General features: G+C 32.9%; 6 protein-coding genes across 6 annotated transcripts; 3 read left to right on the top strand and 3 right to left on the bottom strand.

Moving 5' to 3' along the window:
* Positions 1–276: 276 nt before the first annotated feature.
* Positions 277–2,881, bottom strand: LOC107188944 (WEB family protein At5g55860-like). The gene is made up of 8 exons (XM_015577345.1): positions 2,717–2,881; positions 2,356–2,518; positions 2,037–2,272; positions 1,788–1,966; positions 1,484–1,718; positions 616–788; positions 390–524; positions 277–325 (listed from the first exon to the last, which is right to left on the bottom strand). The coding sequence occupies exons 1-8, from the start codon at positions 2,879–2,881 to the stop codon at positions 277–279; spliced, it is 1,335 nt and encodes a 444-aa protein (XP_015432831.1).
* A 645-nt stretch (positions 2,882–3,526) lies between these two features.
* On the bottom strand, positions 3,527–9,708 carry LOC107188943 (glutamic acid-rich protein-like). The gene is made up of 7 exons (XM_015577344.1): positions 9,463–9,708; positions 9,032–9,193; positions 8,758–8,932; positions 8,545–8,646; positions 8,228–8,483; positions 4,485–5,526; positions 3,527–4,409 (listed from the first exon to the last, which is right to left on the bottom strand). Exons 1-7 carry the CDS (start codon positions 9,624–9,626, stop codon positions 4,067–4,069), a joined length of 2,244 nt encoding a protein of 747 aa, XP_015432830.1. The 5' UTR covers positions 9,627–9,708; the 3' UTR covers positions 3,527–4,066.
* A 300-nt stretch (positions 9,709–10,008) lies between these two features.
* On the top strand, positions 10,009–14,029 carry LOC107188942. The gene is made up of 5 exons (XM_015577343.1): positions 10,009–10,074; positions 10,442–10,962; positions 11,384–11,982; positions 12,058–13,212; positions 13,316–14,029. The coding sequence occupies exons 2-5, from the start codon at positions 10,452–10,454 to the stop codon at positions 14,027–14,029; spliced, it is 2,979 nt and encodes a 992-aa protein (XP_015432829.1). The 5' UTR covers positions 10,009–10,074; positions 10,442–10,451.
* A 666-nt stretch (positions 14,030–14,695) lies between these two features.
* Positions 14,696–17,753, top strand: LOC107188941 (protein MAATS1-like). The gene is made up of 11 exons (XM_015577342.1): positions 14,696–14,720; positions 14,792–14,862; positions 14,942–15,045; positions 15,193–15,476; positions 15,534–15,742; positions 15,830–16,178; positions 16,247–16,575; positions 16,639–16,860; positions 16,923–17,218; positions 17,283–17,559; positions 17,634–17,753. Exons 1-11 carry the CDS (start codon positions 14,696–14,698, stop codon positions 17,751–17,753), a joined length of 2,286 nt encoding a protein of 761 aa, XP_015432828.1.
* Positions 17,754–18,736: 983 nt separating this feature from the next.
* LOC107188940 (F-box only protein 28) lies at positions 18,737–20,010 on the bottom strand. The gene is made up of 3 exons (XM_015577341.1): positions 19,796–20,010; positions 19,459–19,707; positions 18,737–19,387 (listed from the first exon to the last, which is right to left on the bottom strand). The coding sequence occupies exons 1-3, from the start codon at positions 19,880–19,882 to the stop codon at positions 18,737–18,739; spliced, it is 987 nt and encodes a 328-aa protein (XP_015432827.1). The 5' UTR covers positions 19,883–20,010.
* A 750-nt stretch (positions 20,011–20,760) lies between these two features.
* Positions 20,761–27,141, top strand: LOC107188978 (importin-7). Its single transcript, XM_015577390.1, has 19 exons — positions 20,761–20,912; positions 21,665–21,743; positions 21,815–21,965; positions 22,070–22,228; positions 22,319–22,475; positions 22,613–22,977; positions 23,070–23,215; positions 23,303–23,466; positions 23,550–23,669; positions 23,789–24,115; positions 24,192–24,378; positions 24,470–24,693; positions 24,770–24,862; positions 24,940–25,166; positions 25,353–25,558; positions 25,707–25,979; positions 26,064–26,207; positions 26,414–26,512; positions 26,905–27,141. Exons 1-18 carry the CDS (start codon positions 20,829–20,831, stop codon positions 26,479–26,481), a joined length of 3,174 nt encoding a protein of 1,057 aa, XP_015432876.1. The 5' UTR covers positions 20,761–20,828; the 3' UTR covers positions 26,482–26,512; positions 26,905–27,141.
* Positions 27,142–27,679: the final 538 nt, after the last annotated feature.

Here is a 27,679-nt window from a genome sequence, read left to right as displayed (position 1 = left end):
CGTGAATTACACGACATGGAAGTTTAAACGTTTAAGCTTCTAGCTAGGTGTACCGGATAGATAATACAATAAATAAGTTGAACTTGATGTCTAGCTTGATAAAGATGGCATACGATGTTGGACAATTACAGTGTATGTAATTAAGGTAACGCAGGTTTAATTTTTTTTTTTTAGAAATATTTCTTTGTATTCGATTCGTAGAATTAATTTTAGGATGGTCTGGATTAGGTGTCACAAACGAGGTATTTGAGTATACCACCTCTGTCTGTGATAGTACTACACCGTGATCGTTGAACGGCTGCCAACAGTAGGCGGTGGTTTCCCTCTGAAACCGGAAATTCTTCGTTAATATTCAATTTTACTTTTATCGTTATCGTATATGAAATTACCTGCACGCGTCCTGAAAGATTTTTCTAACCTCATCGAGCATCCGTTTGTACATAATAAGGTCCGATGCTTTATCTTGTTGTACCGTGTCCAATCTCGCCTTCAACGCAAGACATTCTTCCTGAAGTAACTCCATTCTAATTTGATGTATCGAAAATTACGCGTATACGCAATCAAAGTGTGTAACAATCGATTTCATTAAATTTTGTTATTCTCATGTGTTATTACTTGAGTCGCGTTTCTTCCGCGTTGATAAACTCATCGTTAGCTTTCAACGATCTGGACAATAGTTTCGATCTGTACCTTGTGTCGATCCTCACGATTCCGGCCCTTTCGGTCTCTAATCTTCGGAGCCTCGATTCTAATTTCGCTGATTTGTTTCGTTCGTCGCGCAAGGAATTCTATGAGAGTTGTGAAGCTAACTTTACAAAGGATATCGGTCTTTTTTTAATCAAAATTAGGGGTAGATTGGAACCTAATTTTAAAATTCTCGAAATTCGAATCTGAAACTTTGTAAGATTCCGAAACTCTCCAAACTTGCTACACTAATCTTTATTGCTTGTAGTTAAACAAAACACAAACAAAAACATAATATATTCAATTATCCTTTTTCCAACACTAACACTGCATAATTTAGAAGTTCTTACCTTTTAATACCACTAAATAATACTGTAATACGTAATTGAAAAATAAAATTTGAAAAAATTGAGTCAAGCTCTCACGAAACATATGCTCTTGATCTTCACTTCTACTATTTATATTTTTTTATTAATATATTCACGTGCTAAATACCCTTTAGTAAAAGAATTATATAATAAAATATTGAATTATGTTTTTATATCTTTAAAAACAAAAACCGATCATCGAGCATTCACAAAACATATCGCACCGAATATTCGGAATTTATTCATCGATTTTATATTTTTTCTTACCGAAGTTTCGAGAGTTTCGATTTACAAAAAAAGTGCAAAGTTTCGAATTTTCGTAACATTCTTAGCTTTCGAGGGGTTTCGAGAAAGCCATCCCTAATGAAAATGTTTATAAACTACGACTCCGCTAGAAATCGTCACCACAATCCAAACGTTCTCGTACATACAGCAAGAGTAACAGCATCGGTACTTTCTTTATCCAATCGTCTGTTCAACACAGTAACCAGCTCCAACAATCTCTCCCTTTCAGCTTCAGCGGCAAGGGCGAGTGTTACATACTCGTTGGGGTCAGCCGTGCTTCTGGAACTCTGTGGGGGACTATGGTTGAAGCTATTTAAGTAGATTTCTGGTTGCGTAACTTTCTGAGCTTTGAACGACCCGATATTAGGAACGATTCCATCTCTGAAATTAATATCGATCTAGAACTGTCTTAAAACCTAAGACGTTTAACATCGGGTGCAAATCGAAGACCTTAGTTTGTCTATCTCGATCTCCCGTTCTTCTAATCTTCTTCTCAGCCGATCGATCTGAAGCTGTGCGGACTGTAAATCGTTCTTCAAGTTACTGCACTCGCGTTCTATCTTCTCCTCCCTGTTCTTCATATCAGTTTGCCTTTCCTGATGCCTGATCTCCATCGTTTTCAGTCGACTCTGGGAATGTTCACGATTGTATATTTTTATACTTTGAACATCTAAAGCAAAAACCCAGCAAGCCGCTTACGCTGAGAGTCTCGATCAATTGGTCGTCGTGGTATCTTTTTTCGTTTAAAACTGCAACGCTCCCTTTCGCCGCGTTCAATTCGTTCTCCAGCACTTTTATCCTCGCCTTCGAAGCATCGAGCTTCCTTTTGTAACCCTCGATAGCGACCTCCGATTGGAGAAGCTGTTTCGCGGAGTTTTCGATCTGTTGTCGTCGTTCCTTCTCGACGTTCCGAAGATTCGCGAGATTCTTCCGGTCTACGGATCGTACAAAAGTGCGTCGACTCAATACTAAATACATATCTCTTTCCTCTAGTTTCATCTGGATAGATCGGATATACCAATGAAAGTCTTCTGGGTCCCCTCGTAATCGGACAATCTCGATTGCAATTCTGTTACTTTCTGTTGCAACAAGTGAATCTGCTCGGCCCGTCCTCGCCATCCACCCGATTGATTCAATAGATTATTTATGTTCGCGTTTTCGCCCACCTCGCTGTACAGTAACTATGTTTTTTTTTTAAAGTTAGTTCATCAATATAAGTTCAATGTATCTGCTCTTCACGTATAAATTCGATTTCACATATTTATGGTACTTTTATTTAACAGTACCAAGAAATGTCAGGATATCTCTTTAGAAATGAATATTGATTTTTACATGAATAGTAGATCACTTGTTCGTACAAACAATCCTTCGAAATATACCTTATGCAACTTGTTAATTTCCTGCTTCAAACTGGCGCAAGTGTTCTTCGACTCGTACAGTTTCGTTTGCGTTTGCTGCAACCTATCATTCAGCTGCTTCGTTCGATCCTCGTCCTCCTTCGTTTGATTGTTCTCGGTACCTTTGTCAAGGATACTATCCTGCATCTCCGATCATGATATTTCAAGCGATGGAATAAATTGTAGTACTCGTTCAAACGGGACTTGAACTTTTATTTACATGTTTTCCAAGTTTTGTATTTCAAATGGTTCTAAGAACGTTTAATTATAACTCACTCTCTTGAGTGGAGTCTAACTTGACGCGCTTCCACTCACATCTTCTTTCGTTCTCGAGCTCAGCCTCTTTGTTGGACACATTCGTTTCGAGGCTTTTACATTTAGATTTGAGAACTTCGATCTCGGCCACCTGTTCTCGGCACCGTTTGCTAAGCTCGATTATTTTCGCGGTGGCTACTTCATTCGGTTTCCCTAAAATCGGTACTGCTTGGGATACTTCCGGTTGCTTCTTCCGAAGATTTTCCTCCGCTTCCTCCAGCGCTCGACGCAAACAACCATTCTCAGCAGTCAGATCCTACCGTGTCACAATTGTTACTACTTATCAATGTCAAAAGTGTTAGTAACATTTACTTGTAAAGTTCAACATAAAGATGTTTCTCCTTATTTGGAGTTTTTTTTAAAAAAACATATATTGTATTTATTTTACTTAAACCATTAATTTATAACCATATTTCACCTGAATCCGATTTCGCAAAAATAGATTCAATTCTTTCGGGAAGATAATGTTATCGGGGAGTTGTTCCTAAGAGGAAAAATTTTATTTTTTATCTGTATACTCCATAGTTATGTAGATAGTACACTTATTATTCTTAATCTCGTACATCTGTAAGTTCATTCGTCCACGGAACCGTTGCCTCAAAATTTACGGAATAGTTCGTTTCATTTTGTTTCTTTGTACGCCTGATTTCCGATTTAGACATTTCTTCACGATACGCCAAGTTGCTTAGCTAACCTCTTTGTATTCTGATCATGTCAAGAAATAACAATCTATATTTTTAACCTTACCAGAAATGTCAATTAAGATTACACGTGATTACAATGTACATGTATAAAGTTTAAAATGAGTTCGTAAACACAGTCATTGGAATCAGGCTGAAGTTTCGCGGATTGAGTTATACATCTTTTAGTAGATAATCGTTTTATCTATACTGATCGTAACATAAATCTTTACAGTGTGTTGTATACATAAAAAACTTAAATCTAGATATCTGGATAGTGTAACAATTAGGATGATATTTAAAAATTGATGTGCAATACGTCTTATTCATTCAACAATTACGTTTTCGTCTTTTGCATATATGGTTTCCCCTTGTTCCCAGCGGACTTCTGATTAAACTTCTTGTGTCCACCGGCTAATTTTCCTGCTTTTTGGAGTGCTTGCAATTTATGATTTTTTGCGACTGTTTCCTTTTTGTTGGACCCGGAATATTGCACCTTTATTCTTCGGCCGTTCACGAACGAATTGTTCAGAGCAAGTCCTTTTTCATAGTCAATGTTGTTAGTCAATTCTACATAAGCAAACCCTCTTGATGTATTGTCATCCTTCTTAGGTATCCTGATGTCAACTACATCGCTAACTTTAGTTAAGAAATGTTTCTTAATGTCTTCCTGAGTAGCGCTGCAACGTAAAAACGCATTTAGTAAAGTATATAACGGACACTAAATTAAAATAATTAGCAGTAAATATTCTTACGTGTATGGTAGATTTCCAACAAAAAGAACGAATCTCTTCTTTTTTCCATCCTGTTCTGTATTTTGTTTAGGTTTTTCTTTTACTTGCGGACTTTGAACAATGTTAGTTTTAACTTCTTCCTCATCCTCTTCATCATCTTCATCATCATCATCATCCGCCTCCTCCTCCTCCTCATCCTCCTCCTCCTCCTCATCCCCCTCTACGTCGTCATCCTCATCATCCTCATCAACGTCTTCATCCTCCTCTCCCTCTACTTCACTTCCTTCTTCATCTTCACTCACGTCATCATCCAGCTCAACATCTTCCTCATCTTCATCATCTTCATCCTCATCCTCTGATTCCTTCTGCTTAACAAGAAGCAGACTACCTTGTTTAACATCTTTCTTTTTATTATCCTTGACTACCTTAGCTTCAACCTTCTCCGGTACCTGTTTTTTCTTCTCTGCATTAATTTGGACCTGCTTTTTCTTTGCACCTTCTACAGATTTCTCGTTTTTTCCTTTCTCTGCTTGCTTTTTTGCTACTTGTTGCTTAGGTACATATGTACCTTCCTTCACCTTTAATAATTTTCTGAGTTGCGCTAACTTTCTTTTAGCACTTTTTGTGAGATTTCCTCGCTTTTCTATCTCCTCAATCTTACGTGTAATGTCATCCATAGACAAATCAGATCTAACTCCATGCTTGTTATCTTGTTTCAGCAGTTTACGCTTTTCACGATAAGCCTGCTTTTTCTTTAATTTTTCTTCATTATCAACTTTACTTGATGTTTGTTTCTTAGTTTTCTCTGCAACTACCTCGTTTACGTCCTTCTTAACTCCCACACCTGGCTTCGGTTGAGCTTTCACTTTCTGTGGCAAATTCTTTTTAACTTCTTTATTTGATTGTCCATTTTGTACAGATCCATTTTCTGGCTTCTTCTTTTTTGATACAAATTCCTGTCTCGGCTTCGTAGCTACCTCACTCTCGCTTATCGAGCGTTTCTTTATGTTCTTAACCATGTTTGATTTTTTCAAAATTATAGTCGGTAATCTGCTAAGTCGTCCTACGTAAAAAAATATTTATTATCTAAAATATTCTTCTACAGATATTAATTTACTATACAATAAAAAAACTTTGTTCATGAAAGAGATTAAGACCTCATTATTAATTTAAAGTTACTTTATAAGTCGTTTAAGTACATTGTGTTTTTTTATATTTAACCTACACATTGTATCTTGTATTCAAAATATTAGATTACATGATACTATCATAATTTCTATAATACAAATCGATATTCCAAAAAAATCTTGAAAACAGGCGTAACAGAGACCAAGGTTAATGCTTCAAATTCTGTATCAGTTATTCTAATTTTTGTATTAAGTTAAATTAAATATACTATAGCTTACCTGATTAATAACTTGATAGATAATCGCTTTTCTGTCAAAAATAGTTTTGAGAGCAACAAACGTATACTTTCTCAATAATATAAAATCAACTCAGTGTGCAACCCTAAACGTGGTCGACTATGGAATTGTCGAGGTTATGTCCAACACGCGTTCGTTAGGCTTCTGCGTAAGGCGTGCAGTTCCGAATTGGATTTCTCCAGCCACGCGTGCGTGCTATGTTCACAAACACTTTCCAAGATGTTTTAATATTTATCATTTGAATTAAAGACGTATTCTAAGCCAAAAGACTCAATAAAAATCTTTGACTCATTAAGAAATAAAATATGTCGCTTTAAATATAACATTCTCCCTATTTAATATTAAAATTGTAAGAATGGTCAGATTTTGCAGACGTCACTTCCGTTACAACACTGGTCGTAATTCTTATTGGCTAAATAAAACTGCTTATTCATTTAAAATTATTTAACGTATCAATCAAAATGAAAATAAAATTTGTAGATTTTATAATAATATTTTCTGTACAGTTAATATTTCAACAGATTCTTCCATAAAACTATCAGTATTGATGAATATGGCGCCATTTAAGTGAGGAATTTTAAGCGATATAAACTTTCACAAATAATACATACTTACAACAGCTATTTAATACATTTATTAGACAGTCAGTTTTACAAATGTTATTATTAGACTGCGGATTTTATATATTTATACCAAATGTGGACATGCAAAACCTACTTAGTTAAAGATTAATACAGTTAATGAATAAATGAAAAAATTTTTCATTTAGTTTTCATTTTTATAAAGTAATATAAAGACAGGATTTCGCATAAATGTCCGCAGTCCAGTTACTAGATAGTAAAATTAGTTAAATTAATCATTTCTCGTATAATTAAACATAAATTCTCCTGTAAAAATATATTTCATTTTTCTAGGAATGTTAAAAATAATTATGAATGCCCCATAAAATCATGTAGTAATGAAACTAAAATTAATACATCTTGAAATCAATCAAATACATATAATGAAAGAAATGCAATGTTGCAGATGATTAACATGGATTTTATGAATGGGTTCTTATAATGGAAATAGTAACATCTACGGAAGACATTTTATAAATTTTTGAGTAATTTTGTATGTAAAATACTAATAAATATTGTAAATGCAAACAGTCTGTGTCAACAGTTCATGTTCTTCTGCAAACATATATATTTAATTTGTGATAGTATATGTCAAGATATATTTACCTAAAAATTTGCCTTGTATAGAATATAAGCGCTATAAAAGTTTCATACAACAGATTTAAGTGTACTTATTACAAGTTATGTACAAATACAAATATTTTTTGTTATATTAATATCTTTATTCCTGTACTAAAATGTATTGTAGAAAGTAACTTTAAAACTACATTTACTAGAAATTCAGTCACGTAATATATATTAGAAATTTATTAAAATACCGTGGATAGTCTTCCCTTCTAAAATAATTCTACAAACAATTCAATTTAGCTCAATTGATCTTTTTACTTGTCGATGTATTAAACGTCGCGTACAAATTTTACAATTCCATAGAAACAGAAAATGCACATGTAAATACAATCCATTAAAAAAATTTTAAAGCTGGTGCGCTTATCTAATAAATTCTTAACTATGTTTTTTACAATTTGCAAGCAAATACTTTATACCACTATGTAAAAAAGTGTGTGTGTATGTGTATATAAATAATACATATTTCTTTATTCACTTTGCAATATTGTATGTAAAAATTATAAATAAACGGTTTGTACAGGAAAATATATTAGTTATTTATAGTCAACTATGATGTTAAGCATTCATATTGTTAATTTTAGTAATTCTTTTAAAAAAAATATAGAAACGCAGTAGAAACAAGCATTTCATATCAATATAATTTGAAGTTTTTTGTAACAGGAGTACCAAGTGTTTCTCTACATTTTGAAACAATACTTAATTAAAGACATCAAATTTTTTGGGTAAAATATCCTATATCTATTCATTGTTATAACGATTGTTGTTCTAAGATACTAAAGAGTAATACCTGAGGTACAGTACTTTTCACATTTAAAAATTTTCTGTTTCACATGAAATCAAGATTTCTCTGTCACGTTTGAAAATATCTTATATTTCAAATAACTATGAGTTATCAATAGAACTTAGTATTCCCGTTTCTCTCCACGAAATCTTACAATTTCTTTTCAAACATTGTTATTAAGTCACAATGTCATGTCCTTGTTTTCATTTATGAAAATGAATTGACATTACAAACTGCTAAATACCATTCGTCATATCTTTCCAGATGTTAAATATTTTCATACATCCAAATAGTATGTCTAGTCAGCTTTGCGTGGCTTACGTTTGCGAACGTTTGGACTACTCGGCTCAGCCTTCGAATCTTTTTCAGAGTCTTTTTCTTTTTCCTCTGCATCCACGTCACCTTCAGACTCCTCATCTACCAAGTCGTCTTTAACATTTTCAACAATTTCTTCATCTTGTATACTTTTTTCTTGCATAAATCCACCGGAACCATCTTTTTGTTTCTTTTTGCTTTGAAGTGTTACATGCTTTGGTGGATATATGAAGTCAATCAGGCAAACAATAAACTGCAAATTATGAAATACAATTTTTATTTCAGCTTCCGATTTGTAGATTATATAAACTTACCAGTCCTAATATAGCACCTAAAACGATAGTTGCAACAGCAAAGATCAGATAACTTCCCCATGTAGGCAGTCCAAAATCTTCCATGAGTTTATTATGTACTCCCTAAAAGAATAAATTTATTACTACATAATTCATTTGTTATGAATCAAGTAACAAAGTTTGAAGTTTAATTAGACATAAACTTGTCCGAAAACATATGATAAAACTACTTGCCCTTAATACTTGTGACATTTTAAAAAATTGACTAATAACAGACATCTGAATGGAAGTTGGGCTCTTCCAACCAGGAATAGGCTCAATTTTTTCCCATGTTTTTTCAGATACAAATTCAATTAATGAATCTTTGTCTCTGGGACTTTTGTACTGCCTAAATATACCATCCTTGACACTAAAAACAAACAATAGAATTATTTAATACTTTATTACTTTTTTTTGTTTTATATCAAACTCTATATTGTTATCTTTGAAAAGAAAAACAAATGCTTACTGATATATTGTTGGTAAAGCAGTAACCATAAACCTTCCACTAAGACCTGGAGAATCAGTAACATCAACTTTTCCAACATTGATATTCAAGCTTTTCTTCTGCAAAGCGAGATGTTCCCAAATAGGTTCAAGTGCTTTGCAAGCAGGACACCATGGTGCATAGCTGAAATAAAAGACGTTCAAGTTATATTTTCTGAACAGAACTGTTTTCACTTGGAGCTTAAAGTTTCAGTGTTTCAAAATTAAATAGATTGTAGTATTTTGTTATATATAAAGTCAATTCGAATGAAATTAAATTATTCATTCTATAGGATTCAATTTCATTCGATAATCTATATGACCTCAAATAACTTATTGATGGGCATTTCCTTCTCCTTAACACAATTTTTGACACGCCATCAAATTTGACGACATAGATTCAATTCAACTTACAATTCCACCATCCATTCTCCGATCAGCATACGGTCCCAATTCTCTTCGGTAAGTTGTTCTGCAAAATTGTTTCTCGAAGATGCTTGAGTATTGGCATACACGAAACTCAAATAAAAGGAACAAGTCGCAATGTAAAACGCAAACCTTAATTTCGCGTGCAACATTTTGTTTCTGACTAATATTCACCGGTACTATACACGCTACCGGTTGCTGAAAGAAGCGTAAACCCAGTCAACCCAGTCAACCCAGTCAACAATAGTTGGCAATCTGGGGTAATGTCTCCTTCACAACGTCGAGAAACGCCTTAAAAAATGAATACCCTAGGAACACTAGAATGTGTTTATTTTGTTCGAATACCCAGTAACAGATAAAAAGTTCTTACAATTTGTGTAAATTAAAAAAATTCAAATAATAATGCTTATTAATAGTAAAAAATTTTCCTAGGTCTTTAAATTATTTTTCATCTTGTTACTCGTTATGAACGAGCCATTAACTTAATTTTTCACACGACCACACACGACATCTATACATTTTCTTAGCGAACGGATCGTTCTTTGTTGTTTGCAGTTTAATCAAGTTTAATGCAATTTAATGGACACCTTCTGAGAACACGTAAATAAACAATAAATTTAATTATTATATTAATCGTCCACGTATGACTTTAATTTTCGTTATATTTCTAATATTTATTACAAAATCAATGAATATCGTAATGCGAAATAGGTACTTTAAGAATAATTTATAATGCGCGAGAAAATTCTGTTCCACAATATTATGCTCTGTATTTTTATATTGAATTATTTTATATTACCACGTTTAGTTAATGTTTATTTATTCTGTACCTTTATGATTGTAATAATGAATGTACAATGTTTCAATGTATAATAAATTGCTATAAGTATATTTTATTGTCAATTTATTAATTTAATTTTAAGTTCTTAAATGGTCAATTTAATCGTTATTTGTAAACATTCTGTAGGTTGTAAAGTATGTCTGCTGTCTATCCAGCTTTGCCAAAATTGGCTGTCCGAGATGGATTTGATGAAGAAGATCTAACAGACATTGATGATGAAGTATTCATCAGAGATGGAAAAAATGGAGGCCTAAAATTAGATGATGATGGAGGAGTTAAAAGACCTTTAATGGCACCTCGTAGAAAGTGTAAAAAATCATATAGTTTTGAGACATATAGATTTTCTAGCAGAACTTGTTATATACCTCTTTGCTTTGGACTCATGGCTTTGATAATACTGTTAAGCTTGATTACATTATGTATATATATTGTAAATATAATTCCTGTGCCAATGTCCATTTTAAAAAACTGGTTGTCTCATGGTATTGAACAAACATTGAATGAGTCTAATATTATTCCATGTACATCACTTGCAACAAACATTGTATGGACTAAATCACTACCAAAGCTAACATCTGAATCTCCACTGAGAAGCAGTGATGTTAATGAAGACGGAGTGGAAGATATCATTGTTGGATTTAGTACAGGTTCTTATTTATATAGAAATAATAATATGTATTTAATATGTTTAATGCCACTAGAATCACAAATAATCAATATACAACTTTTAATATTAATATGGAAATCAGTCAAATCAGTAATGAACAGTACTATAAAATGATAATTTATTATTATGTGTCTGACAATTTTATTACATTTCTCTTAATTATTTATAAAATACACCCACAAAGTTCATGTGGCAGTCAATGTGTTAATATTAGGAAGTGATGGAACGATATCACACAATTACCTTTAATTTCTTCTATATTTATTTTCTCGCTTACAGACTTTGATTTTGTACAATTATAATTTTGTTGATCTTCAATTAATGAGGTAAATCACTATTAATAGATATTTAATAGTAATGAAAGTATTTGATTAAGACATTATTCTTGTTCTAAAACACAGGATTGGATACAATGGACACTCCAGAATATATTTGTGTATCCTACTTTGATGGCCAAATTCCATGTTATGGTGGAGTTTTAGCTTTGAATGGTAAGACAGGCGATACACTCTGGACACATTGGACAGCTCATGCAATTTATTCAGTTGATTGTGGTTTGGATTTAACAAATGATAAAATCAAAGATTGCATTATATGTGGACATGGTGGTATACTTCATGCAATAAATGGACAGGATGGATCTAGTATATGGGAAGCACCGGTTGAAGCATTGCAACCTTCTGAGGATTGGAAACTTGCAGATATTTATGATGCTAAATTCATTGCGGATATTGATGGAGATGAAGTTGGAGATGTTATTGCATCTCATACTATACAGTCAACAGAAGTTCAATTAAGTGAAATTCTAATAATATCAGGGATAAATGGAAGTATTATACATAGTTCAATTTTGCCAAATACAGAGCAATTATTCTTAGCACCTCAGAAATTAGTTCATCCAGATGGAGAAAGTATTTTTGTCTTTGTAACTACTAGTCAAAAGCAATCAGCAGGAGGATTATATGTAGTTCCTCAGGTGAATTTAATGTATGGTAACATGGTAAGTTGTTTGTTTCACTCTTAAAGATAAATATATAAATGAGAATAATATAGTAATCATGTTAATTTTTTCTAGAAATTGCGAAAACTACATCATGATACAGAAAGAGGAACTCCATTGCCTCCAGTTTTAGTAGACATCACCTTGGATGGAGTTGAAGATATTGTTGCTGCTATGTCTAATTCTACAATAATAGTATACAATGGACTAACATTTGAACCTATTTGGAATTATACAGTTCCTAATTCTAAAGTAATAAGCATACCTATTCCTGGTTATTACAATGATGATAATGTTCCAGACTTCATGGTAAAACATCAAATAGGCTCAGACTTTACTACATATAATTATACTATCACGACCATTGTAGATGGCAAAACTGGTAAACCTTTACTCGAGAAACCAATAGAAGGTAGTTTGAGTAAACAAATGTCCGGTTTGTCTGTTACTGTCGAAGGTTTTGGAAATGATTGGTTTTTACATTGGTCAATTGAATGTTTAAATTATGAAGCAGAAAAAGAAAAATACCAATCACTTAAAACTGAGAATCTTATCATTACATTTGAAACACGTGCTGACATTTGTAAATTAAGATTTAACTCTAGTTTGACTACAAACTTATATGCCTTGAGTCAACATGTCGGACCACCTGGTATATCATTGTATTTCTCTGATGACTTGAATTCTAGAACAGACGCATACGCAGATACACCGTTTGTATCCCAAAGATCTCCTAAAACATATAAAAGTCGAAATGAGAAAAACCAGTCAGGTAATATGAATAAGGAACTTGATAAATCGTACGGTAAATATACATCACATAACAAATTCGAAGCTACTGATTTTCAAAATGAAAATCCAGGCAATTTTAACGATGATTATACTTGGAAGAATGAAAATAAATGGACACAAAAGAATGTAGAAAGTAAAGATTATGATGGCTCATATTACGGTGAGAGTAATATTAATGTAGGGGAAGAACAGTCCATGGACTATTCTCAGGCAGACCAAATACGAGAACAAAGAAGCGATACCAACAGCATATCCATTACAGACTCTGGTAAGAATATAAATAATTCTATAGATGATGTACTTAGTAATGAATCAATTATCATAAACGAAACAAATACATTAGAACAATTCAATAATTACGTTTCAAATCTTGATGTAGAAATTGATACAGAAAGTGACATGAAAACTATAAATTTGAGAAAACGAACTGTTGATTTTGTGTCAGGTATCACAAATAATACGAATACCTCGATTGAATTGAGTTCTATGGTAAGATATTCTCATAATTCTTTTTACTATTTACAAATTCTTTTTCAATTAGAATCCTAACATAATGAATAATACTAATACATTTCAGGAATTTGTTCAGACATATACCCAGAAGTCTCCTAATGTTGTAGAAAATATGGAAGAAGATGCCACTATAGAAAAAATCTTTAAACGAGAGTCACTAAGAAATCAAAATAAGGAAAAACTTATTAAAGGAAATTTGAAAATTTTAGCAAAACTACCTAATAAGGTACACCGGCAAAAGAGGAAACGAGAAACAGAGATCGAAAATAATCGAATGTATCGGATATATGGTATACAGAAGCAACCAACGACTGGGATATTGTTACCCTCTACTTCAGAGTCAATAGGCACGACTTCTGTGGATTTGGTATTTTCTACATTTGTGTTAACATCTTCTGAAATACCAAAAATGCTGATACAAGAGGATTTAGATTGTATTCATAGGAAAAAGGTGCTTTCAGAGAAGAAGCTACAATATAAACACGAGGATGATTTTGTTAAAGAATGTTTAGCTGAACGCGGTATTAGTTATAACATGTACCAAGAAATGACTGATCGGGAAAATTTAAAAATTTCATTTGGACAAATGACAATATACAGAATGAAACTGGAATGTGCATGTCCAGAGGATATGTTGCCTAATGAAAGTTGTAAAAATATTTCTTTACATCAGAGTTGGTCAGAATACTTGGGTTCACATGGAAATGGATATTTTAAAACACTTCACAAAACACAGTCTTAAATAACTTCTGTTTATATTAATCAGTGTTTGAATTGTATGCTATTTATTTAATCGTTAAACAGTTTCAATACAAAATTAAACATCTCTTTTTCAGTGAGTTATTGGTAACAATTACTCAAGGATTAAACTGTTTAAAAAGTTATATTATTAATTAGTGTTGTACTAATATACTGAACCTACAATGTTTATGCCTAATAATATATCATACTTTTTTATTGCAAGATGTTAACAATTATCATGGGATTACCTATCTATGTACTATATTTATTTTGCAGGCTGTATACTTCTATCTAGAGAAAATTGTCTATAATATTTAAAATATGTACTTATAACGAAAGAAAGTAAATATTGATTACTGTTACATGTAAAATAATTACAGAATATAAGAGATATATTACAACCAATGTGATTTTTTAAAAATTTGTTAATCCCTTATTCATTTATTACTATAGAATGGTGTAGATTAGTATAGAATATGAGGTTTTGCTTAAGGATTCTGAAGTTAGTGTTTGATCAATATTTGTATAATATCCAAGCTTTTGCTAAACAACTATGAAATGATTTCATTCCTTTGAAATAAAAAACGGCAATTGCATTCTTATATTCTGCATAGTGGTTAATTAATTTTATGAAAATACCAGCTGTAGTTATTAATTTCTAATGACTATGACTAGCAAGCAAGCAATGAACCGTAAGTTATATATTCTATATCATGCCTGATATAAGTTAAGTGATTTAAATTGTGCATGATTGTTAATACAGAGAATACTTACATTACATGCAGTAAAAAACCGAAATTTAAAATATCCAGTGTACAAACAGCTTGTACATTTGTGAGTTTCCCTGTACAGTTACTTTATTCTTCAATTTTCTATGTAAAAGTTTAGAAATTCATGTATCATAATATTACAGAACGCGTGCGGGAATCTTCTCTCCAAAAGTGGCTTAAAAGACTTGAAATATAATGGCACTCAACAATTTAATAACGAAAAAGAAAACTGGGTTTCAGACTTTAAGTAAGTTATCAATAATAATTGGAATTTGATAAACTAATTAAAAATTTTTTTTGCAGGTAGAATTCTTTCAGTAATTGATAAAGAATACGTTTATTCTTATCTAATGAAGGATAATTGAAATATTTATATTATGTTTCATACTTCTAGGACAATGGCTAAACATCATAAAACAGATGATGTCATGTGTTCTATTAATCACAAATATTATCGACGACCAATTATACCATTTTTAGTACCAAAAACACAAAATGTAGAGATTCCAGAACGCTTTGATCATGATATTCTAAATGACGTAGTAAGAAATGCACAGAAACAATGTTATGCATTTTCATCCAAGCCAGAACTGTACAGAAATATGGAAACTCAAACAGATTATCGAGATAGTGATACACAAACTGTACCATGGGACCCACCATATAAGATTAAACCAGGTAAATAATATAATATATGATTTACGTTTAAATGCTGATACAATCATTAACATTTAGGGCATGATCCTGAAGTATTGACAATAGCCCATTTAACTTGGAACCAAGGATTACCACCTGGAGTTCACGAGTTAGAAGTTATTAACAGAATGAGAATGAAAAAGAAATGGGAAATGATTCTGCCCCCTGTGGATACACCAGCTAATATACAAATGCGAGTAGCTATTTTAACGGCAATCGAAGTAGATGAATGGGCATTTAGAGAAGCAGTAAATATTTTGTTATAAAAGTGTAATAATATCTGTATATTTTCTGTAACTGTACAATGTCATGCAAAAATATTATTTCTAATATAGGAGATTCAAGCAATAATGGATCATAGACTTGAATTAATGGACAAAATAACTAGAACTCATGAATCTGAGAAAGAATTAAAGATACAAGGTCGTTTCAATAGATTGAAAGATACTTTATCTAAACGTAAAGACAAACAAGTAAATTCTGTTAGGCATAATCTTAGAAGGAACTTAAGGAAACTTCATAAAAAACATTACCAAAAATCACGATCCGGTAAACGTGACATTATTAAAGAACATGCCGATCCAGCATCTGAAATATATGCACCACAAATGCTGTATGGAGAACATCCACAGAGGAGACATGAAATAATAAATAAAGAGTTACTGAAAGACAGAGTTATTGAAGGTAAATGTATTTCTATATAATTCTAATATAACTCTGTATACTTTATTCTGTTATACATGTTGAATTAGATGCAGAGAAAATGAATACATTGCCTAGTTGGCTACCACAACTTGACGAATTGAAAACAATTAGGCCAAAGCCTAAATCATTTGACCTTTGCATTAGAAAAACAAGATGGACAGAGGAGAAATTGAAACAGTTGTACAATGACTTAAAGGCAATGAGACTAAATGTAGAACAAATAGAAACACCAACATTATTGAAACGCAAATATAAGCCACCGTCTTTGCCTTCCACACCATATAAGAAGCATACAGAAGATATACAAGACCTACACTTAGACCAATTGTCTATGCTTATTCAAAAGATAGTTAGAGGAAGAGCAATTCAGTGTATGGTAATCATCAGATTCTCTTGTTTCCTAATTTAACTTTTATATGTAAATCAATTTATTTTATAGATGTTTGAAGGTCGTAATAGGTGCAGAGAATTGATTGAAGAATTGCAATCGTCTCACGGAATGGAGGAAGAAAGTAAAAAGCGACGTCAAAAAGAAAGAGAGCGCGTAATGGAATTATTACGCTTACAGAATGATAGATCTATACAAGAGGATCGTCTGTGTGAAGTCCTTAACTCTTTAGAAGGAATGACTCTTTCAGCAATGTTAAATTTCCTTAGCAAAGTACGTCTTCTTTTAAGTCACTGATGTATATATTGTCTGATGATTGTTGTTTTACTTTTAAGGAATTATTAAGACTGGAAGATGAACGTCGAATACACGCTTTCGCATTATTGGCTGAACGAGAGAGAGCTATGAGAGAAGCGGCAGAAGCTGGACGGCGTCAGTTAGAATATAATCGGCGTAGAGAATTCGATGAAATGTTTAGACAAGTTATAAAAGTCCATCAAGAATCTGTGGAAACCTACTTACAGGATGTTATAAAAGAAGGCATCGAATGGGTATCCGATAAAGCAGCCAAAGAACATATTGTGAACTTATGCGATAAAGTGGATAAAATAGCAAAATATGCAGATGACAAGTAATATATTGAAAAATTAATATTTCCAATTATTGTTAATTAACTTCCGTTTTATATATTTCAGTGCAACTAGAATAGCAGAAGAAGAACTAGTGGCAAACATGATTTATAACTTTGTGTTACCTGAAGTGGAAAAAAATACTGTACGAAAAAATATAAGAATGAAACAGCAAAGTTATTTGCAACATGCACACGCAGCCATTTACGATGAAGTAGTGCGTTTACCACCTATCGAAAATGCAAGTGCATCTAATGATACATCAGACAACATACACGAGGAAAACTCTAAGGAACTATGCATCAACACGAGTTCAACTGAAGTATCAGATGTGGAAAATCTTGTAACATATTCTTATCTTTTGAAATCTTTTTTCTAATAATTACAAACAATTAATTTTATATTGTCTTCTTTTAGTCACAAGATTCTGCAGCAGTTTCCATTACAGATGCCCAATCAAAATCTGTAAATGTAACTTTTTTAAATGATGTTGCATCAATTTTGGAAAGTATCCTATCATATCTTGGTGATACATAAATTGTATTGTTACAAATAAAGTGGTGTTATAATCTAACACAACACTAATCAAATATCAAGGTTCGTATTAGAGTAAAATATATTTATTGTTATATTAACTAAAAATTACATGCAATTGTATATTTCTAAGATTACCATTGAATTCCATTGAAATTGCTAAACATCAGAAATATTGTATAACATATATAGATAAATTCTTGAAAATGTTAAACAAAACAGAATATACACATGCAGATATAAGTATATGCACCAGATATCACTAATAATTTATTGTCACTAACTTTACATGAAATCTTACACAATATTTTAACTAATGTAAAATAATGTTATGTTAATGGAAGAATTATTACAAATAAAATAAATAAAAAGCGAATTAAATACATGTTATCAGTTTTTGTTGAGATCTTATAAACTTTCAATTTTCAATGAATATTCATATTACAGTAGCATGTTTAAAATAATACATAAATTACATTATTGTATTCTATTATAATTTTTAATACACTTAGTGATTGAATCATAAGTTTATACAATAATTTAATACCACAGTCCATTATATGTATTCACACATTTGTTTTTAATATGCCTCCTTAGAAATGAAAAAATTATACCATATTTTACCTTTCTTATAAATTTTAGTTACATTCATGAATGTTTTTTAAACATAACAGATTCAATATGTTTATGTTCGACGATATTAAATATACTTAATCAAAATTAAATAAAATCTAAAATTTAATTTTTTATTTTATATAATATTATGATTATGATGGTTCATCTTTTTACTATCATAGTTTTGAATAACTTTAAATTATATTTTGAGAACAGCTACATAGGTTGCATTTAAGTATGTAGAAAGTTGAAACACTTAAATTTATTCAAATATAACATAAAAAATGCAAAATACAAATAGAATAATATTCTTGCTTTTCATATACAACCATATTATGTACAAAGGACAAGTTAACGCGAAGTTCAAGCTTCTATAGTATTGACTTCAATGTTTCTATCACCAACTTACACCTTTTTGCTTGCAATTCATTCGTTTGATCTATTAATTTTCTTTTGCAAGTCTCAATAGAATCAGGCTTTTGTGTTTCTTCTCTGGCACGACTTAATCCAGCTGTTAAGTCGACCATTTTTTGTTCCCATTCTTCTAAATGTTTTCTCATCTCTGCCAATTGTGTATCCTGATCATGTATTTTCTTTGCCTGTTCTTGCAGTTTCAAACTTTGCAATCTCATTTGGAAGCCTTGCCTTTTCATTCTAAGTTTCATTTTACTTATTTGACCTTTCATAGACAAAACAGACAATTTATTCTTTTTAGTGCGACTGTATATTTTTTTAAAGGTTTGGTTCAGCTGATCTGAATTAAAATTATGTGGCAGTGTTGTATTAGTTAGATTTGTAGTATGATGAGAAATCATCAAGCTACCACTTGGTAGTTCATAAGAACCTACATTACTGACAACAGATGTACAAATACTATGTTTTAGATCTGGTAAGATTTTTTCATCAAAGTGTTCCATAGCCATGCTACTGATATCTCTTAACTCCTGAAGTATTTCATGAGCTCTGGGTGGAGTTTTTGAATCTCGAATCAAACGAAGAACTCGAAAAATTTCATCAATTACCTAGTACAAAACAATACATTAGAAATTAAAAAACAAGATTACATTACTTATAGAACATTTGGCTTATTCACCTTTCCAGGGATAAAACAACACAGATTAAGATCCACATATTTGATAAAAGTCATGGATAACATAGATATTCTTGTTTCAATTGCTGTCAATATATCACAATGACGTGCCAAAGGATGACTTCTCCTTTCTGATTCCCTTCGTGGCAGTTGATGTTTTACAGCTCGTAAACATTGTGCATGATATTTTTCCATTAAATTGAAACCTCTGTTCAGTAGCTTCTTGCATATTCGATCAAACTGCTTACATACCTGTTCACATGGAAATTGTTCAGAACTGGTTACACAATTTTTCTTACTAATATAAGAGACAACACACGAAATAGGAAAATAATCTTACGATTCTGTATCGAGCAATTTCGTCGTATGTAAGGTTAGACAGGATCGTCTCCAAAACAATATCAGGAAGATTTATTAATTGCAACATGTCAGTGTCCTGTAGTTTCAAAACTCGATTTATAATACTTTCATTCGCCGAGAATTTGTTCGAACGTTGCGTTTAGTTTCGTATCTTTTGCAATCGACAAAATAAAGCGTTCGTACAGTGCAGTTTCAACTATGATGCATACATACAATACTACGATCACAATGTTTTGACCGACCAATGACCTATAAACAAATATAGCTGTTGCATACGTTTTCAGTGATTTTATACGCAGTTTACTATCTATATCATTTTCACATTAAGGATAAATCATAGACCATAGCCATATATAATATACTGCACAGTCTTATGGTAGGGATGAAACGAGACCGAAGGACAGAAGTAGCGTTGGAGTAACCCCTTTCTTGCTCGCACATCGCAGAAGGAGGGAAGAAAGCGACTGGAGGGCGATGAGGAGAAGGAATGCTGCACGCTGCACTGTGCTGCACGCATGTAATGCATCCACTACATATAGCCGTAGGAAATCCCCGACCAACAGCCCCATTAGAAAGAGAAGTCTATGACTCCATGTATTATCCTCTCACTCTACCGCCAACCTCATCCCTACCATAAGACAGCGCATATATTATATACATATGTTTATGGATCACTTCACCACGGGAATTTCCGAACCTGTATATACGACCATGTGTTACAGGTTACAGGTGTTACACTACCCCACTATACCTTGAAAAAGTCACGTGGTTTTGTTATGACAGGTTTATCGTTAATGTGAACAAATTTTAGATTTTTGCGACTAGAATGTACCTACTAGTATGCCCTCTAATCATTGTATGTTCAATGTCCGGATGTAACACAGATCGGCTCACCGGCGCCATATTGTTGTGTCACGTGACGAGGGAGTAGCGAGGTGAGTGCGCCGGGTCGAATTCGTGCGGAACAGTGAAAAATTTTAGACACCGTCAACCAACACAAAACTAATCACAAGATGGATGTACGGAAAGTGACAGAATTGTTGCGTGCCACGATCGACCCAGCGCAACAGAAGCAAGCCGAAGAGCAACTAAATCAGGTCGGTCAACTGATCGAGAAACGTGCTCGAATGGCTAATACTTCGACAGAAACATGTGCCTCCTCGCGATAATTTTTTTCTTTACCATTCTTCATCCCCTTGTAATTTACAGTTTAATCACCTAAGATGATTTTTAAACACGATCTCCTTTCTTTTACTGGTACTAACATTTTATTTCGGTTGTGTTCATTATTTTCTGCTTTCGAAAATGACCTTTAACCAAATTCGTAATCATTTTCATTCAATTATTTTTAATTACAAGTTTTTTATTTAATGTTGTTTTCCAGTTGGTCATACATAGACTGGTTTTTTAATACTTTAAGATTCTTCTATCATTCTAGTTTTATTAAGTTTTTATAAGAATAAAAACTATAATTCCTTTTTGCTTATTATAAAGTTCCAGCTTGTATAATTTGTTGAGTCATTTATATTTTGATTATATTGCTTTGTATGTACTATACATGTATTGACAATTTTCTTATGATTTGATATTAGTTTGATTGATGTAAGATTACAATATTTTGATACTATCAATGGTTTTTGTGTACTTAATAATCATAGGGTCGGAATGAGTTAAGGATAACATTGTTGAATAATGTCCACTTGTATTAAATATTGTAGTTTTGATTACAATTACATTAAATATAAAGGAGAAATAATAGTTATTATATCAGGTTGTATAGCAGATTTCACCATAATATATTTAATAACTACAGAGTTTCTCAAATTTATAATATACAAAATGCTTTCAGATTCACAAAATTATTGGTTTTGCACCTACACTACTCCAAGTGGTAATGACTGCAGAGGATATGCCTGTGCAACATGCTGGTAATTAATAAGATTGATTATTATCAATTAACAAGTAAGAATTAATTAATGACATTTCTGTGTCAATGCAGGAGTTATATATCTGAAAAATTTAATTACAAAAAGTTGGGCTGACAGAGAAAGTGAAAATGGTCCGGTTGAATTCAGCATTCATGAACAAGACAGAGCCATGATTCGTGATGCAATTGTTGATGCTCTTGTGCATGCACCACCACTTATCAGGCAAGCAACTGATATACTTATTCGCTATCCGCTTGATTTATATTTGCAGACTACATAATGTGTCTGAATGTTATAGTAACAGATTTTTTTTCTTATTGGTATAGAGTACAATTGGCAATGTGTGTCAATAATATTGTAAAACATGACTTCCCTGGAAGATGGACACAAATAGTGGACAAAATCACAATATATTTACAAAATTCAGATGCTTCCTGCTGGCCAGGTGTTCTTTTAGCACTTTATCAACTAGTTAAAAATTTCGAGTGTGTATTTTATTAAGTTATTTACATAAAAAAACTTAGGTATAACTTAGTAGTATATACAATTTCCTGTATCTTTAACAATTTTTTTAGATATAAAAAAGCAGAGGATAGAGGGCCACTGAATGAAGCAATGAATCTCTTGTTCCCTATGATTTACCAATTGATATTACGACTTCTGCCAGATAACTCAGAACAGTCAGTCTTACTGCAAAAACAAATACTAAAAATATTCTTTGCACTTACACAGGTACATAACCTTTATATTTTCAAATTGTTATTTTAATATTTTGTCAGTATTATGGTTCTTGATCATTTTGTTAGTTGTTTAATTTATTTTGCTTATTATTGTCATTTTTATTTACTTTTATTATTTTCCTTTTTCAGTACACTCTTCCTCTGGATTTGATTTCGAAAGAAGTTTTCTCCCAATGGATGGATGTAGTGCGACAAGTAGCCGACAGACCTGTTCCACCCGAGACGAACAATCCAGATTTGGATGACGATGAACGAGCTGAATTACCATGGTGGAAGTGTAAAAAATGGGCACTTCACATTCTACATAAGATGTTCGACAGATATGGCAGTCCCAGGCATGTAACCAAAGAATATAAGGAGTTTGCTGAATGGTACCTGAGAACTTTCAGTGGAGGTATACTTGAAGTTCTTTTGAAGATATTGGATCAATACCGAAGAAAGATATACGTGTCACCTAGGGTGATTCAGCAATCGATTAATTACATTAATCAGGGGTAAGTCTTAGGGCTTTGATTAACAGCCTGTCTTACAAGGATGCGTTTTTCGAAACAGTGCAGTGTGAAAGTCTATTAATTTTCATTTACAGAGTAAGTCATGCATATTCATGGAAATTCTTGAAACCACACATGTTCGAGATTATTCGCGACGTACTCTTCCCAATCCTTTCATATTCTGCTTCAGACGAGGAGCTTTGGAATAATAATCCATATGAATATATCAGAGTGAAATTTGGTAAAACAATAATCAAACTTTTCTTTTTACGTGTGCATTCCGTGTTTCACTGTTTTATAAAATAATAAAATTTATTGTTGTTTTCAGATATCTTTGAAGATTTTGTATCTCCGGTAACTGCAGCACAGACTTTACTACGTTCCGCCTGCAAAATGCGTAAGGGTATGCTCGAAGAAACCATGCGATTTTGCATGGAAGTTTTAACTAGTCCAAACGCAGATCCCAGACAAAAGGACGGTGCGTTGCATATGGTACGTGCAATTAAAAAGGACCGAATTTTTCTAATATTTGTATATATTTCTATGACATCTTTAACAACTAAAATGATTATTAGGTTGGAAGTTTAGCAGATGTGTTATTGAAGAAGAAGATCTACAAGGAACAGATGGATAAAATGTTGTTGCAATATGTTTTCCCTGAATTCAATAGCCACCATGGACACATGAGGGCCAGAGTGAGTACTATTCCTAATTATGTTTTAGGTTACCAATAGAGTAATTATATTTCCCCATATAATACAAGGCTTAAAATTTTGCTGTAGTAGTGTATTTAATTTGAAATCAATTATTTCAGGCATGTTGGGTATTACATTACTTCTCCGAAATAAAATTCAAGCAGGAGCAAATATTAGTTGAGGCCATTAGATTAACGACGAATGCTCTTCTAACGGACCAGGATCTACCGGTTAAGGTAGAGGCTGCTATCGCTTTACAAATGCTCCTCTCTGCTCAGGATAAAGCACAAAAGTATATAGAACCTTTGATCAAACCAATAACTCTCGAATTATTGAACATTGTACGAGAAACTGAGAACGACGATCTGACAACTGTAATTCAGAAAATTGTTTCTACATATTCGAATCAGCTTATGCCAATTGCTGTACAAATGTGTCAGCACCTAGTGAGTATAAATCTTTCTTGGTCAATTTTGGGCAGAGTAAGCCGAGAAGATGCTAAATACTATTACACGTGTTTAGGCTGCGACTTTCAGTCGAGTGCTCGAAACTGACGAAGGCAGTGATGAGAAAGCTATAACCGCCATGGGATTGTTAAATACAATAGAAACTTTATTAGGTGCAATGATATTGCAGCCACAAATTATGGCCCAGTTACAGCCTATAGTGCTTCAGGTTATTGCACATATTTTCGGAGAGAGTGTCATGGGTAAGTTATATAATTGTGAAGCTAAGTGTATCACAGTTAAGTATCTGTGACATCAATTTATATTTATATTTTATCCTTTTCAACTTCATAGATTTCTACGAGGAAGCTCTTTCATTGGTCTATGACTTGACTGGACAGACAATTTCAGGAGACATGTGGAAAGTCTTAGAATGGATGTATCAGTTATTCCAGAAAGACGCATTTGAGTACTTCATCGATATGATGCCCGCCCTTCACAATTACATCACAGTTGATACCCCAGCATTCCTCTCGAATGAGAACCATGTGTTGGCCATGTTTAATATGTGCAAGGCTGTACGTAATGGATCACTTTTTCTTAAAATTAAAGAAACATTTTCGTTAAAAATAGCATTTCATTTTTACCTGCCAGGTATTAACTGGAGATGCTGGAGAAGATCCAGAATGTCATGCTGCCAAACTGTTAGAGGTTATAATCCTGCAATGTAAAGGACATATCGATCAGGTAGACTATTCTCAGAGTTTTTATATCGACAAGTACTTTGATTTTCAAACTAACGGATTGAACGTAATTTTTTTTAGTGTATACCTTCCCTCGTGCAATTGGTACTGGAGCGCTTAATGCGTGAAGTGAAAACCTCTGAGTTAAGAACAATGTGTTTGCAAGTAGTGATAGCGGCTCTTTATTACAATCCAGCATTGTGTCTCGAAACAATGGATAGATTGCAAGGAAACTTCGGGCAGTCAACAGAACCAATTGCATCTCACTTTATCAAGCAATGGATACATGACACAGACTGTTTCTTGGGGTAAGTGTTGTATAGTTTCAGTAATAGTAATTGTACCCAGTTTTAATAAGAAAAGTACCTTAGTAGTCGACATATTATTAATGCTTCCTAATATTCCTAAAACTCAATGCATATTGAATACAATTAAATATTTGCTTATTGTTAATCAAACCGTTTAATACACACAAAAAATCTGCATGTATCCAGATTACACGACAGGAAGCTCTGTGTTCTTGGACTGTGTACTTTAATTAGTATGGGTCCGGCGAGACCAGCAGCAGTAAATGAATGTGCTCAACAAATCATACCGTCTTTAATCCTACTTTTCGATGGTTTAAAGAGGGCCTATGCGGCTAAAGTGTCTGACACAGATGACGAAGAAAACGACGACGACGATAGCGATCTCGACGAAGGTAATTTTCATCTGTGTTAAGTCAGAACTCACGCCCTTTGAAGGTGTTCAAAAAAGTAGGGAAAAGTAGCGAGGTTAACCATTTTCCTTGTTATTTTATCTTAACTACATTGTTATCTATTATAACAAATTTTGTTATACTTTGACAGAGGTATTATCATCGGATGAAGATGAAATCGATGATGCTAGTCAAGAATATTTGGAGAAGCTACAAGAAAAAGTGACAAGGTCGTCCACGCAACATGGTTTCAATGTATCAGCCTCTATTCAAGATGGTCATGGTGATCGTGGATCAGACGATGACGGTGACGATTCCGAATACGATGCCAATGAGGAAACTCCTCTTGAATGTTATGTAACACCTTTAGATTCGGAAGACACGAACCAAGATGAATATATTGTTTTCAAAGAAGTTATGCAAAGTAAGCAGATTCATGTTCATAAATACATTTATTAAGTATATATATGTATGTATACGCATATAATATTTTCATTTATGATTTTAGATATTGAGGTATCAGACACAGTTTGGTATAGAGTATTAACTGATCACTTGACTTCGGAACAACAAAAGGCGTTACAGGAAATTATCCTCCTCGCAGATCAACGCAAAGCAGCTCTAGAAAGTAAAAGAATTGAACAGAGTGGGGGTGAGTTCTTTAGACTAATTCAATATCAATTCCAATTAGATTTCTTTGAGAATTATAAAAAACATTTAAAAGCATTTTGTCTCTTCAAAAGAAATATTTCACATTTCTAGAACAAATTGTTAATGAAGGAAAATTGCTTTTTTTATCTCTAACACAAATAAATCCCAAGTATTATGAAACTAATTCTTATTTTATCCTTTTTCTAGGATATGCTTTCCACTCTCAGACTGTACCTACATCGTTTAACTTCGGTGGAACGCCTCTGACCCGATAAAGACTCCCGGTCGTTTATATTTTTAGCTTAAGTAAGTAAATAAATTGCGAAGCATCCAAGTCAAGTATCCTTAACGACACAATAACACGTTCCCATTTCGAGTCGAAACCGAGTTGCATCATGAGTCAAGTCAAAACACGAGAGCGCCGCTTTTTTGTTTGTTTCATTACATTTTCCGGCTTTTCATAACCATACCTCGGTATACAACAATGATAGCATCCTTTCGAGCGTTTGGAAATTCATTCCACGATGGAATCTGCGGAGAAGCACGCGTCTTCTCATAATGCACGCTAATAAAACGTAATTTGATCACAGAGTACATGAAAAACTAACTGAACTAACTACAAAATTATAGTAAATTCTATTTTGTCGTATAAAAAAATTTTCATCTTTTCTTGATTATTTGTATATTTCGATTTCCAGATTCCAGGGAATATGTTCTTATCTCGATATCCAAATCGCCGTGCTTCTTCGCCGAGCTCAGACCAATCCATTGTCCAGCGCGATCGAATCTTTTTTTGTACGAGAAAGGAAACGGTTTTCGTGCGAGAATGAAAGCAACAAGTATGACAGAGAGTGAGACATGTACCGTATGTATTTGCAGATGCGTGATTGAGAGCGAGAGCGAGAGAGAGAGAGAGAGAGAGAGAGAGAGAGAGAGAGAAGGAAGAAGCAGATCAAAAAGGAGAAAGTAGTTCGATCGCTCTTGAAGCGCTCGAAAAAGTGCCTTCAAAACATGCTCGACGCAGATGGGACCTAAATTAAGGACAGCAAATTGGATCGAGGCTAGGACGCTTCTCTAGTTTGTAAGTTTCTCGTAAGCACTGTACTAAAGTATAATAAATTAATGCTAATTCAAAGATGATATGCTTAATTCAGGACATTGCAGCCTTGATTCCATTAATTGATACAGATTTCATAATGAATTGTATATAAACAACATTTGAATAATGCTGGTAAATTGACCATGTAGAACGACATTGTCTCCATTTGTACATTTTCTTTTCAATTTAAATCACGTTTCATATTACAGATTTACAATTTAAGTAGATAATTATGGACTCGTTGCGAGTTTAATTGTATAAAATGTAACTCCGACTATTTTTTGAAAATGTTCGTTTGGAATAATTACGAAATCATTGCTGGAGCTTAAAATATTCTGTAAAGTTCATATGTTTGCCTTATTAAACGTGTACAT

This window comes from Dufourea novaeangliae, unplaced genomic scaffold (genome assembly GCF_001272555.1).
Source record: "Dufourea novaeangliae isolate 0120121106 unplaced genomic scaffold, ASM127255v1 scaffold125, whole genome shotgun sequence".
NCBI classification, from domain to species: domain Eukaryota; kingdom Metazoa; phylum Arthropoda; class Insecta; order Hymenoptera; family Halictidae; genus Dufourea; species Dufourea novaeangliae.
This window is presented reverse-complemented; position numbering and strand designations above follow the sequence as displayed.